Source organism: Dreissena polymorpha, chromosome 5 (assembly GCF_020536995.1).
Source record: "Dreissena polymorpha isolate Duluth1 chromosome 5, UMN_Dpol_1.0, whole genome shotgun sequence".
Taxonomy (NCBI): domain Eukaryota; kingdom Metazoa; phylum Mollusca; class Bivalvia; order Myida; family Dreissenidae; genus Dreissena; species Dreissena polymorpha.
Genome location: NC_068359.1, coordinates 81902040 through 81917231, shown reverse-complemented (window position 1 = coordinate 81917231; position 15192 = coordinate 81902040). Strand labels below are relative to the sequence as shown.

Here is a 15192-nt window from a genome sequence, read left to right as displayed (position 1 = left end):
TTAATAATTGTGTTATATTTACGATCTGAATATAGATGGACAAACGTTATAAAGTTAACATTAATATTTTCTATCTTTTTCAGGTACATACAGAGCATTGAAATCAAATAAATTTGAAGAAGAAAATGAAAAACAAGGAAGCCATTTTTATTTAAACGTTATTGTTTTTTCCCACAATATTATACCCTACTGTACTAGGGTTACACAATTTATTTGGGGGGCACTCGTCAATTTACAATAGCATGTCGGCAAGGTCTTTCACAATATATTTATTATTATTTTTCTTGCTTTTCAAATGTGTTTATAAAATTGATGTTGTGTTTGTTTACACGTTTTCATACGTCTTGTTAAGATTGGGGTTGTGATTATCAAGCAATTTGCGTCATATGTCAAGTTTTGTGTAGCTGGGCTATTATCAAAACATGCGAACCTGCAAACGACTTCACACCTCCATTGTTTGTTTAACCCCGGATATGTCAGTAATGGTGTTGATAAATTTGAGTCGTTATAGTCTCCTGTCAATTATAGACGCTAGAAAAAAACATGTGAGATGGGAAATGTAAATTGAATGCGCGGTTTTGAATAAGTCATTTGTGAATAACCCCCTGCCAATACCAATACAAAATTTCAGTGTCTTAGTTATACCAAGCACACTAATCGGTCTGCAATGTGTACTCTTCCACGATAAAATCGTAGACAGTTACTTCGGAGACTCGATGGTATCCTCGTGGAAATTGTGCATTTCATGCATAATTAATTTAAATCGAAACATTTACGTGTAATATTATAATTAAAAAAGAAACACTAAAACAAGTTGTATCTTTATCGTTACCGTCTTTAAGATAATTAATTATTGAAAAATAAAATAACAAGTGAGATCGGCAATATAAATTAAACGATTTTCAGTTAACCTACAGTTCGAAAATTTTGCCTTAATTTTTTTTTTGCTTCAAAAACTTTTTTTCCCGATTTTTTTGCTTCAAAAAGTAGATGCGCGTTATACATAAATGCGCGTTATACACAGCGTTTTACGGTAAAAACTTCAACTGCTGGCCTGCTTCATTTGCTCATAAACATCTTCTTGAGTGTCATGTACTCCTCCAGACATGTATTAAATATTTATCTTCTATTGTCAAACAGACAAAAACATCAAGTTACAAAAAAACAAAGTTTTGCTTTACATCATTAGAAGACGACGGAATGTCTAAATCCTATTGTTTATGCATCATGAAGCAAGGCATTTCAAACAATTATTTTCAAGACTAAGAGGCTGATAAATCATAGGGCTATTTAATTTTATTTAATGTTATAAAAGAAATTATATAAAATCTAGGTTGTTATTTTTTTCTAAAGAAGCAACATCCAACAAATGTTGCCATGTACAGGAAATCCATATCTACAAAGGCATATGCAAACAATGTCTGCACAAAATAGCTCAGTTAACTATTATTTTCAAAGATGCTGACGGCTTTTTGTAAGCACTTATTTTACAATAAGACATTGTAATTAAACATGTTTACACATTTGAAGCAAATTATAAGATTAGGTACTTATGATAAGCATACAACATAGCTCTTAATCAAATCCAACTTAGGTCCAACTTAAAAAACAAAATAAAAACTTCAACTGTTATGGTCTGCTTCATTTGCTTGTTAACATCTTCTTGATAGTTATGTACCCTTCCAGACATGTATTAACCCTTTCCCACTCAGAAGCAAAGTGAAAATGGCTTTTGCAACCAGCATAAAACCAGAACAGCCTGCGAGTAACTCCCAGTCTGTTCAGGTTTCATGCTGTTTGCTGCTCCTCAGTATCTATAAGGGTTGGAAATGAAGCCTTTAAAACTTAAATCCAGTAAAAAAGGTCTTTCATTAAATTTAACTTTCTGAGGTACTACAAATGCGTCAAAAAACATATCTAAGTGGTAAAGGGTTACACAATTATCATCTATTGTCGAACAAAAAAAAACAAGTTCCAAAAAAAAAGTTTTGCTCTACATGTACTTCATTAGAAGACGACGGAATGTCCTGGAATGGTCTGATCATTTGTGATTTTTCTGTAATGTCTGCTCCATCACAATCTGCCATTTCATCACAATCCTCCACTGATAAATTGCTTTCCATCATTTGTTCCAAAACACTGCTATTTGCAAATACGATTATTTAAGCACAACTGCAAACATTCATATGACATTGTAGTAAATAACCAATTTTCATATCTAGTACATTCAAAATTAGTAGGTGTTCAATGTTATCAGATAAAATGTACCCTACATATCTTCAACATGTGCAAGGACTACTACATGTACTTCAAATTCACTTTGTTCCTGAGTAACCAAGTATTATTACTCCAAACGAACTGCACAACTTGAAACCTGTCCTTGGAATGACTTAGTATCCATCTAATATTGTTCTTCTATCCATGCAATTATAATTACCAACAAGGAAAATCCATTGTTGTAAAGCATCTAAAGGGTGCCATTTAACAGTTTGTATCGATACACAAGCAACACAATACAAGGCATTATTTTATCTGCACATAAATTACTCAGTCAAAGTATTTGATAAGTCCATTAATTATTTATACGCTAATAAATCTATCACCATCCATCGTGTCAAGTTAATTCTAGGCCAACATTTTTTTATAAATTGGTTTACGGGAGCGCCGACCGTATTTTATGTCAAAATGTAATAAAAATAAAAGTATCGTTCTCCAATTTTATTTTCATAACGTCCGCCGACAGTGTTTTAGTCCCGCGTGAAAAAATAAAACTTTCGAAGACAACAATCAAAATTTATATTCACAAGCGTTTTATCGCATCCGATTTTATATAATATTACTATCAGTACATTTTATTGGCTGTTTAAAATAGAATAAATCAATCGTATTCGTGTTTACGTAAAAGCTTCATTTAGGCATGCAAAATGGCGTGCTCTAAAGTGTTCGTTGACGACAATAACAATGACCAGCGTCAACGGAATTATTTTAAGAAAGAAATTATTGAGAATGATAAGGTTAAGTCACACATTATGAATATTACATTATCCATGTCGGTGGCGGATGTTGTGGCTGAGATGTTTGTCGACGGAGATGAGATAGTTCTCGTCAAAAACGCATTCGTAGAAAAGGGGACACAGGTTCGGTGTCTTAAAGGATTTCGGGTTCGTCTGTTTTCGTACATTTTGGTCTGGTATTAATAATAAAATGAATGCAGTACGTCTATGGTTTTGTCTTTTTTGAAAAATATTTCTTTACACCTGTCAATTTTTTATTCTTACAATAGCAAATAATGAGAACATTCAACAAAAATTAAGATTAAAAAGAAATGTTATTGAAAAAAGCATTTATATAAATAACACTGTTTCTATTGCTTCTAATGACTAACTGTTATCATTAATAAGATATTTATTTAATGCTTTCCGGTGGTTTATGGAGGAATATCAGTGGATTAAAACTGATAATTTCACTGTTTCAAACAATGAAAATTATCAGTGGAAATTATCGATAATTTTCACTGTTTACTCTGAAATGACGTCATTTTTTTGACGAAATGACGTCATTATCCCAGCGAAATTCTTTAGTTAAACTCTTTAACAATGTATAAACTGTGAAAAAAGGCACGAAATAAAAAGAAAATTTGTTGGATTCGGTGGATTATCGATTTTTATTCACTCGTGATCATAGAAATAATATATTTTCACCACTCGTGGCTGCGCCACTCGTGAAAATATTATTTTCTATGATCACTCGTGAATAAAAATCGATAATCCACCAATCCAACAAATATCCTCTATATATTACAAATAAGATATATATTACAAAAGTAACATAAAAAGTTGGTTTATAAAAATATAAATAAATCGACAAGTTTAAACTTTTATTTTTATTTTTTTTGTCAACTCTGTGGTTTTTGTTCTTTTATTTTATGCTTTCCCGTGGTTTATAGGGAAATATCAGTGAATTAAAACTGATAATTTCACTGTTCAAACAATGAAAATTATCAGTGAAAATTATCGATAATTTTCACTGTTTACTGTGAAATGACGTCATTTCTTTGACGAAATGACGTCATTATCCCAGCGAAATTCTTTAGTTAAACTCTTTAACAATGTATATAAACTGTTAAAAAAGGCATAAAATAAAAAAAAAAATTGTTGGATTCGATGGAATATCGATTTTAATGCACTCGTGATCATAAAAAACATATATTTTCACTCGTGGCTGCGCCACTCGTGAAAATATTATTTTCTATGATCACTCGTGAATTAAAATCGATAATCCACCGAATCCAACAAATATCCTCTATTTTTATTTTTATTTTGACCCCCCGACCCTATTTTTCTAAAAAAATCCCGTAAACCAATTTATAAAAAAATGTTGGCCCTATGACGTATGTAAGCACAATATCTGTCATGTTATAATGACGTAAGTAAGAACAATGTCTGCCTTTGAATTAAGTATGAACTTTGAACCATGCTCTTGAAAGAAAAACATAAATGAATTGCGCCCTTAGGCTTTACATGAAAATAATATTATGTTTGGTGTCCCTCAACCAACCATGCCATTTAAACCAGAACTTTCTTTGTCTTCAGCAAATTATCAAAATATACTTTCCGTTTAATACATTTCTTTAAAAGATAGCTAAGTATATTATAAATCATTGCTATAATCTGAAAACAATCAAACTGGAAGACATAATTGAACTTTATTCAGGAAAATACACACAGGAAATAAAGCAAATTATTAAAATAGTATAAGCAACAAACAAGCAGTAGAAAGTTTTTGGACACTTAGTTTTCGGACACCCTCTTTTTAAGCCAAAATAATTATTTTTCGTGACTCTTATTTTTCGGACATACAGGTTTTCGTCCATAATTAATGTCTCTTATAAAATTTTTGACAGTTTATTGATCTATATTTATCTATTCTACAGACTGCAGCCCTGTTTTCCCTTATCTTGTGACACTTTGATCATGAATTTTTACAACCGGATTACAGGTTATAAAACCTGACCAATGCATGCCTGAGGGCAATGGACCATTACATTGCGTAATTGGGTAAATAACCATGCATACCATGGTAGAAAGTAATGGATTCACCCAACAATATTTGAAACAGTGTCGTCCATTTAAGGAAGAAGTATGATTTCTGTTTTTACTTTTTGGGAAGAATTAACAAAGCTGTGATGTTTTATTCATTTATTTTTCAAGAAGAAAAAGAAAATTTAATCACAAGAAAAAATTGGTGTGCATTGATTTACTACATTTATTTCAATTTAATTATTTTTGGACACCTTTATTTTTGTCTCTTAATTTTCAGACACCTGAAATTTTTGAATATTTTTCATTTTTCAAGTGAATTTTAGGACACAAACAAGAGCTGTCTCCATAGGATGACATATGCCCCTGATAAACGCTTTGATAGAAGTTATGAGTAATTTTTGAAACCTTAACGCAGATTTGTAAAGCTAAACGCTGACCCTAAGTTCAAGGTCAAGGTCACAGAAGTCAAAACTTGTGTGCGTATGGAAAGGCCTTTTCCAAATACACATGCATACCAAATATGAAGGTTACATCTGAAGCCATAAATAAGTTATGAGCATTTTTCGAAACCTAAACGCAAAGTGTGACGGACAGACAAACGGATGGACAGACAGTGCCATCACTATAAGCCTTCCTTCGGAGGCATAAAAAATAACTTAATAAAAAGCACCTTACCAAATGATTTATATCCATCTGTGTATTACATATAATCAATGCCAAAATTTTAATTCTATGATAAATCTTCACAATAAAATTCACATTTCTTAGTTCTTTGTTTAGAAGTTAATTCAAGGTGAATAAGAAGTGTTTTTTTCATATTTTTTTTCCACACATTTTAAATATATGCTGTATTTTACCAAAAAAAATGAGCATTCAAGACAACTGATATAAGATTTTCTGTTCCTGCTCGATGTTAAAAAAAACAACCTCTTACAATATATGTTGCCCAATTGGAATTCAGATAGGTCTGCAAAAGACCAATATTTCCAAGCAATATAACACTATTACTTACAAGATTAGCAATGCAGAACACAAAACAATAAAATGCAGTTTGCTGACTTAATTCTGAAACAGAGAGACAGAACTTAATTAATCTTAATACAAATTGGAAGCAGCAAATTATGGTCCAGTAGCTAAATCAATGACTTTATCAATGCTAGTATAATTGTTCACTCATTCATCTGGTTCATTGGTAAATAAAGCTTGTCACATGCCATTAACGTCACGACCGAACAAGTCTAACAAGCGGATTCGCTGTCATAAAGCAATAGTACGTTCATCCAGTAAATTCAACAGTTCGTATAACATTCATTGAGATGTATTTTTAAAGAAAGATTGTAACGTGTCATTCACGTCATGTTCGAACAATTATAAAAGCGGATTCGCTGACATAAACTGACATAACGTTATAACCGTATCGTTCTAATTCCAGAAATAGACGCCAAAATCTTGTTAAAAATATATAGTTTGTAATAAAAGTTGCAATTCGGTGTATATATTTCCTAAAGAGAATATCACTAATCCTTTTATCGCCTTCTTATAACAATACTCGCCAGCTTAGTGTTGTTTTTAACACCTTATCAGCTATAAAGATTTATTCATGCTTTGTCATTATAAATGCAGCCGATAATTGCTACTTATACACATTCTTAATTTTACATGCACCTGTTTCGTTTTTGTTCTTAATTTTCGTGACTCGAAACGACTGACGCGTGACCGTTGTTTTTTCGTTCAAACATGACTTTAGGTCATAGAACTATCAAAGGCAAATACCGCTTTCAGTTGCTTTACCCGCAAACTAGAGGGACAAACGATGCGCCGTGTTTTTAATTTTCGCGACTTAAAAACGACTGTCGGGTGACCGTTGTTTTCAGTTCAAACATGAATTTCGAAGTAGAATATAGCGGTCGTTGGCGGTTAGTGACAGGTGACCGTTAGTCTCAAGTGTAATATAGAGTGATTTCATTGGGGGGATTCCTGACTGAACGTTGTCTGCAGGTGACCGTTAATTCTCAGGCGACCGTTAGGTCAGTTTTGACTGTAGTTCTTTATGATAGGTCAAAGGTCATGGCTCTTAATGATAGAACATAGCTTATGGCATTTAACAATATGCCATAGGTAATGGCTCTTTAATATAAGCTACAGATCATGGCCTTTTATGATACACCATAGCTAATGGCTTTTAAAGCTTATTTCTCATCATGCTGGACAATAGCGTGAGGCTCTCTATGTAAAAGATGATAGCTCATGGCTCTTTATGGCGGCTACAATTCATGGCTCTTAATTTAGGCCAATTTCATGGCTCTAAGTCAAATTTTATTATGCTGGAGAACCAATTCATAAACTTCAAATTAAAAACTTTAAATTAATAATTTATAGCCTGTTTAAGTTGCTCAGTAACATCTAATTGAGTGTTCAAAACTGTTTTTTCTGCACTCTTCCAGACATATGAAAAACAATAATCTTGGCATATGGATGTGGTTCTGCCTAGCAAATTGGATGTCATGGGTCAATCCACACCAATCTTAAGATCTCCCCCAAAATACAACAAGAACTGGTTCTACCCTGGAAACAGACTCAAAAAGGTTTCAACTGGTTTTAGGCTTTGATGGAATTAACTCAGCAACATAAATAGGTCTAAACTTACTAATCTAATAATCTTCTAGTGTACATAATAAAAAATAATTGCACAAAAATAATACAGTTTTGCTTTACATCATGATGATGGTTAGACGATGACGGAATGGTCTGCAGCGGTGTGGACTCATGTGACTTTTCTGCAACGTCTGGTATGTCACTTTCTTCCATTTCATCACAAATGGGTATGCCCTCCATCATCGTTCCAAACAACTAGCGTTCCAAAACACCTTTATTCAAACATCAGATTATTTATACTCAACCACAACATTTCTTAAGACATTGTAGTTCACTTAAAATTCTTTTGTACACAAAATCAAGTACTGTTAAAATCAGCACGCGTATAATTTCATCTTATAAAATTTGCTGCACACGATTAATCCAAACACACTGCACAGCTTCAAAACTGATCCAGGCAATCAATTAGCATCAATCAATGAATTGTTTCCTATCCATGCCATTACAATTACCGATAAGACAGAATATTTCAGTTAGATCGTGCAAAGAGCACAAACACGTAACTATATATTAAGTTGTACATGATCCCTTTCAGCTCTTTCCATAGACTTATGCCATTAATTCTCCGGCTGACGTGTACACTGAAAATGGTAATCCCTTTCATTTCCTAATTGAAAAGTATGTTTAATATTTAACTAGATAGATACAACACTTGTACAGTTGCTGGAACAAAACAATGGGTTGCATTTTTGTCTTTGAATTGTTTGTATAATCAATAACAATAATGCCATGCTACAAAACAATGATGCTATTGAACAGTCAATTTTGAAAAAGATGAGCACCTGTTCCATAAAAGACCTCTTATTTGAATGTATTTGACACATTGCAAAAATCAAATCCGCACAAAATATGATAATAACTTCATAGAAATTTTTTAATCCATGAAATGTGACACTAAAATTAAATGACATCTTTTAACGAGTGAACAATTTGCGTCATTCCACGTTATATTTTATGACTCACAAGAATCAATTATCAAAGGTATAAAATAGGTTACAATATTCCACATTTCAACTTTATCTTGATCTAAGACTAAATTATAGTTGAGTAAACTAAACGACAATCTGATACATTGTAATTGAAGAAATGCAGGGTCAGCCTATAACAACAGACTCAAGAGGCAGATTCTTGGCAGGCTATCAATTAAAGCATTATTTATGCAAACTAAAATGTTGATTGCATTGTATACAAAATATAGATCAATAAAGTACATGCAGGTTCTTAATTAATGACTTGAGCATGAACACTCTTTAAAGTTGTCCTCAGACGTCAAGTTTAAATTTAAATACATTTAAGCAATGTCTGTACTTGGTCAGCAAATATTCAAAGTTGAAATCAAATTTGAACTTGAACTTAATGCTACACAATCACATGTTAAACATATCAGCAAACATAAAAAAATGTCAGCCAAATGGCAAGAATTCCAATGTATTTTAACACAGATTATGCCAACTTTAAACTGTCACTTAACCTCATCATGCAACTCAAAAGTTTGTTTTTTTAATTAAATGTCACTGTATCTATCATCATGTGAATTTCTTATCTTACTGATTGAAAACTATTTTCTTGTCTCAAAAAGTAAACAATTATCTGTTTGGCAAATAAAAAAAGGTGTGTAAATAACACCTCTTGCTGTTAAAATAAACATGTAAAATTTCAAATAAGCATAGCTTTTGTATTTGCAACAAAACTTTTAAGGTTTCCACAATTGAACTTAATTCCCTCTTTACCTACAGAAGTTCTGTTCAATAACAATTTGACAGTTAATCTCCATGTGTGACATTCACCTTGACCATAAAAGGCTGGTTCTTGCACGCAACACATTATCTGATGTTGATTTTTTAAAACCCTTTTCCACTTAGATACGTATTTTGATACATGTGTAGTTCCTTACAGAGCTAAATTAAATTAAAAACCTTTCTTATTAAATTCAAGTTTTCAAGGCTTCATTTCCAATCCTTAGTTACTCACAGTTGGTTTTATGCTGGTTGCAAAAACCATTTTTACTTTGCTTCTTATGGAGCGAAGGGTTAACTGTGTTTCAATACTAAGAAGTTATTTTAGAATTCCCAATGAGATATTCAAATGATGGCACAGATACAAATTAACTTCTTGCGTGACCTTGACCTTAAACTTACACCCTGAAACTTACTCAAGACACATTGTCTTAATTTGCAAAACGTTTGTGTCCGAATGCAACAACGTATGCACTTAATTTAGTTTTATATATGCATACATGCCATAAATTTTCAGACCGATTCCAGGACATTGAGCTCAATTTTCCGGGATATTTGCCGATTTTCCGGGACATGTATACATATAGCGAAATATATTTAGACATATGCATTTTTGGTACGCATTATTTTTTCACATCGTAAATTGAGTACATTACTTATAAATATGTTGTTAGTATCTAAAACGATTTTATGCATCATTGATTATCACAGGCATTTCATTAATCTTTTCTAAGTGTATGATCTCAATCGTTAATTCAATCTTTATTTGCCATGTTTGCCGCGTCACAATTTATTTTCTTTAAAGTCCGCCATCTTGTTGAAGTGATGTAAGTGGCAGGTGCACCTAGCAATGTAAAATTGTATAATACATCCGCCAAATAGTCGATTCGCATTTTGTTCAATTAGTATACGTTACAGAAATTGTTTCAGTAATTAATTATCTTAAAGACGATAAAGATACACATTGTTTGTATGTTGTTTTTTAATTTAATCTCCTGTAAAAATAAATGTTTCGATATAATTGAATTATGCATGAATGCATGAAATGCACAATTTCCACGAGGACAACATTAATGTTTTCATCAAAAGTCTCCGAAGTAACTGTCCACGATTTTATTGTGGAGGAGTACACAATACGGACTGATTAGTGTGCTAAGTATAACAAAGCCACTGAAACTATAGATTGATATTGACACGGGGTTATTCATGCATGACTAATTCACAACCGCACGAATCTTCAGATGTGTTAATTAACAACTCCTTTGCCCTTACGCAGAGGGAAATTATAACGTAGCATATTAAAGCCAATTAACAACCACATTAAACAATGCCGCCTTTTCTGTTGGACTGCTAACGTGAGACAATCAACATCATAACAGGACTCCTGTTAATTGAACGATTTTGACATGTAGCGTAGTCACCTATTCGAGTAGGCATTGCCATTAAGAGGCTGTGGATAAGTGGGAACGCAGATTCGTCGCAGTTGAGCCTAAGATAAGGTACATGTATACATGGATTTTGTAAAATCCGGGACATTTGACAGATTTCCGGGACTGTGGGACACGTTCTTCATTTCCGGGACATCCCGGACAATCCAAGAAGTATGGCATGTATGGCTATATGTCATGTTATCAGCAACAACATCTCAATGCTCAAAAGATACTCATGAATAGACTGGACATAAGTGTGTCGGACAAAACATATGCACATAATTTAACTATATGTCATGTAGACAGCAAAAAGATACTTCAGATGTGTTTTATATTAAGGGATAACAATTGGTATACAATAATTATCTTACGTTAAATTTCTAGTATGTGTTACGAAATAGGAAGCCAATCCATTTTCATTACTTACATGTAAAATGTATTGTGCAGCACAAGCGTATTTCTGAACGATTTCTTTCAAGAATACTATCTTCTACAATCATCTTGATATTAATTGTCGCATTTTTTAGAAAATATATCATCACATAAAGATGTGTTCCTTGCTTTCATTGTATTTTGTACAATAAAAACAACAGCATTTATAAATCATGTCAATTAACAATTTGTTTTTTCTCTCAATCTGATGGATTTCTACTAGATTTTTTGTGTGATCTTCACCTTTTTGTTGCAAAAAAAAAGACAATCATGCAGTAAAATTGTCATCACGAACATCGATCATTAAAAATGCGTTCAAAGCATAAATTAGTTAACAATTACCATTAATTATCTTACATGCAGTTTCCTCAACATCTTGAACTTTTCATTGATAAATCATACCCAAAGCCAGGGGGGGTGCGTTGGGTGCGTTCGCACCCAATCTTTTGTGCCGAGTAAAAAAAATGTACAATACGTTGCACCCAACTTTATTTGAGGCAAAAATGGTTATTTATTTTTTCCAGGATCCCAGTAAGTCTTCGTATTTAAGCGTTAAAATAATGTTGTATTCAATATGCAACCGACAGGTCATATAATTAATTTCTCGATTAAGTCATTTCCAAGATAGCGCGTGATTTATATTTTTACTTTGTAACCGTAGAATTGTGGAAATCAACAGAAGTTTTGACAGCAAAATTTGAGGAGATCTAAGAAGCCGGTCGCCGAAAAATGGAATTGGAATCTTTGTTATAAATGGATACTTGTTTTCTGCATAATGCAAAATTATTAACCTGACACTCTAATCCATATAAAATCGATATCATTTTGTTATGATATTTATTAAAGTTATAGCTTTAACAGACATTAATAACGATTACAAAAGTTACGAACAATCATTTAGTTTCAAAATATCTATAAATAAGTATAAAGCCTACTTATTGTTGGCTGAAATCCCAGTCCAATAACCTTTTTCGAGAATTATATAAATGGCTTGAAAAACAATTTAATTAACTTGAATAAATAATCTTATAACAAAGAAAATACATTTTAGATGATTATTTATAACGGAATGTTATGTCAGCTTCCGAAAATGACTCAAATCAAAGGACACCCTTCGACTATTGCCGAAGACTAATGAGTCACTGGTTAATAACTTAGCATTACAACATGATTTATAACAATTACACATTGTGCACAGCATTTTAGACAGACTGTGTTGTCTTTTTGTTATATTTCCCGTACAACCATTTTCGGATCCCCTAAAGGGTTTTCCTGCAACAAAAATATCAGCTATGCTCAAGACAGGATAAATTTTTTTGTTGAGGGACAAGAAAACAAATCATTTCTACAAAACAATGTAGCTTTTTTTTTAGTTTACCAACACTTAATGGCATCTGTTCTGCTGCACATACATAACTTTCCACAATGTTTTAATTATTTCAAACTTGACACTAGGAATGTCCTACTCGTAAACAGTTGTTATAATGAAATTAATACGTTGTAACATATGATCAGGTATGTACAATACACTATTAGCACGTTTAGAGCAATACTAGGCCTCTGGTTCCATCCATAGTAGCAGACAAACAATTGTTTTGTCAAATATTTCCATTTAATTTGCTCGATTTATGAATGGAAGAATGTTGGAATGGTAAAACACACCAATTTTATCAAGATTCCAATAAATAATGATATTTTATACCGTTCTTATTGTTGAGTTTGTATTCTATGAATGTGTTGTTGCATATGTAAACAAAGTGTGTGCGCATTTTAGTGTGGGTTAAACACCGTATAAAATGATGTACATCCGTGACTGATCAAAAAAGGTGGTTATTGAAAAACGTGGTGGGGTATACATGTATGTTATATCATATTCATGTCGATCAGTCACTGAGTTTGGTCAATGAAAGTGAAATTTCATATAAAAATGCTCTATAACTTCAGTCTCTAAATACAGTGTAAAAGTGACCAGAATGCTGGAGTTTACGTTTCATGTTCAAAATTTTCTAGGGGGAGGTACTCCAAAGCCCCCGATTGCAGGAGGGGGACATCCCCTCTCGCACATACTCCCTTCGCCACTTAGTTGCTCAATAACAATCGTCGATGGCTAAAATTCGCACCCCCCTTTTCAAAACCCTGGCTACGGGCCTGTAAATGTCATTCCTTAGAGTGACGAGAATTATGTACCGTCTTTAATTTTAAATATTAAAACATTTATTAGATAGTACAGTAAAAAGCCTCCTTTTCTTATCTAGGTTTAGTGATTAGCCCTTTGGGTGAGTGAAAGTCAATAGTCAATCTTAGTAAAACCTAGATTAATTTTAATTAATTAACAAGAGCACTGTATAGCGGTTGCAAACTCTCGGCTGCGGGTGCAGTTTTGAATAAATGAATGCTTGTAAGAATTATTTTTTTGATTTTAAAGGTCTCAGTGACCTTGACCTTTGACCTAGTGACCCAAAAATGGGTGTGGCATGTAGAAGTCATCAAGGTGCATCTACAAAGTTTCTAAATTGTAGGTTGAACCCTATGACAATATCTCGAGTTTTCTCTGAAAACAGCCGAGCGAATAAAATCACATTTTGAAAATTGCAATCAATTTAAAACATTATGATTCTAATAAGAAACAGGTATTAAAACAACTCCCAAAGTTTCGAAAAAACAAATCTGGCAGATCATAGCTTTAAAGATACTTACATCATCTAAATTAATCCATGTTTCTTCCATTGGATGAATCCAACTCTGATCATATGAGGCAAACAACATTAAGTATAGCCTCACCTTTCCGTCTGCATTTACCAAGATACAGTCATCAATAATTTATGGCAATGACATTTCCTGTGATTCCTCATGCAATTCCCACAGTTATTTTCTTTAATTATTCATTTTTTTTTAATTGTGTACCCATATTTTCCTTTCACCTATAATTTTTCTTTTTATTTAATGTGATTGACATAACAAATTCCCACAGTGGTGTCAAACAAAATAAAGAAATTTCCATCAAAATGACCTTGTTTGGTTTTGAAATGTGTTACAAGTCAGTTATAACCTTTGTGTTATCAATATTGATCTAATTCTACGAACTATTGACCACTAATTTAAAGAGCTAACAGAAATTCCTGAAGCTTGAGCAAACAATAAGGCTAAGAAAGTAAATATAAAATATTTAATAATAAAGTAAATAAAAATTTGACAAAAATACAATAATAACACCACCGCTTGAACAGGGGTTTGATTAATCAAATGAAGCATTTAATATCTGGTCTCAAACTAGTTCTTTCTTATTTCAACTTTTGTTCAACTCTTCAAACCATAGTCTGTTTTTTCTAAACTGTCAAAGCATGAATAATTTAATGGCTGTTGAATGATTTTTTTTATCCTCAACAAGCATTTGGTATTTTTCGATGACTTTCAGCGGGTATGTGGTAGAAAATACACAAGTTTAATGAGATATGTGATTTTTGCAATATAACTAAGTTTCCCAGCTTCATCCTCATGACTGTGAGTGAACAGTGGTATAATTTCAATATAAATTCATTGGAAGACTAACCTTGATATAACAGGTTAGAGTCATTTAATGTGAACATTTTTACAGAATATTGTATTTTGTTTTATTCTTACCAACCATTGGGCAATGCTCTGTGAAAAGGGGGTTTAATGCATCTGCGCAAAGTGTCATTCCAGATTAGTCTGTGCAGTCCGCACAGGCTAATCATGGACAACACTTTCGCCAAAACTTGATTTTTGCTAAGAAAAGAATTTCTTGAAACAAAAATATCATAAAAGCGTAAAGTGTCGTCCCTGATTAGCCTGTGTTTTTTTTGCATTTAATTGCAGTGACCTTGACCTTTGGCCTTGACCCTATGTGCTTGTGCATATGCAAACTTAATCAAGTTT

General features: G+C 32.6%; 1 protein-coding gene across 5 annotated transcripts in view; it reads right to left on the bottom strand.

Annotated features, from left to right (window-relative positions):
- Nucleotides 1–15192, bottom strand: part of LOC127881998 (H(+)/Cl(-) exchange transporter 7-like) — a 147161-nt gene that overhangs the window by 70965 nt on the left and 61004 nt on the right. Inside the window, exon 1 of one of the 5 annotated variants that reach the window (XM_052430338.1) lies at nt 7758–8422. The exons of 2 other annotated variants lie outside the window; for them this stretch is intronic. In XM_052430338.1, coding sequence (XP_052286298.1) covers nt 7758–7880 — 123 coding nt within the window. In that variant the 5' untranslated portion in view covers nt 7881–8422. Of the gene's footprint in view, nt 1–1997; nt 2510–7757; nt 8423–15192 lie in introns of those variants that run through there. 2 more of the 5 variants (XM_052430336.1, XM_052430337.1) reach the window with 2 other exon arrangements.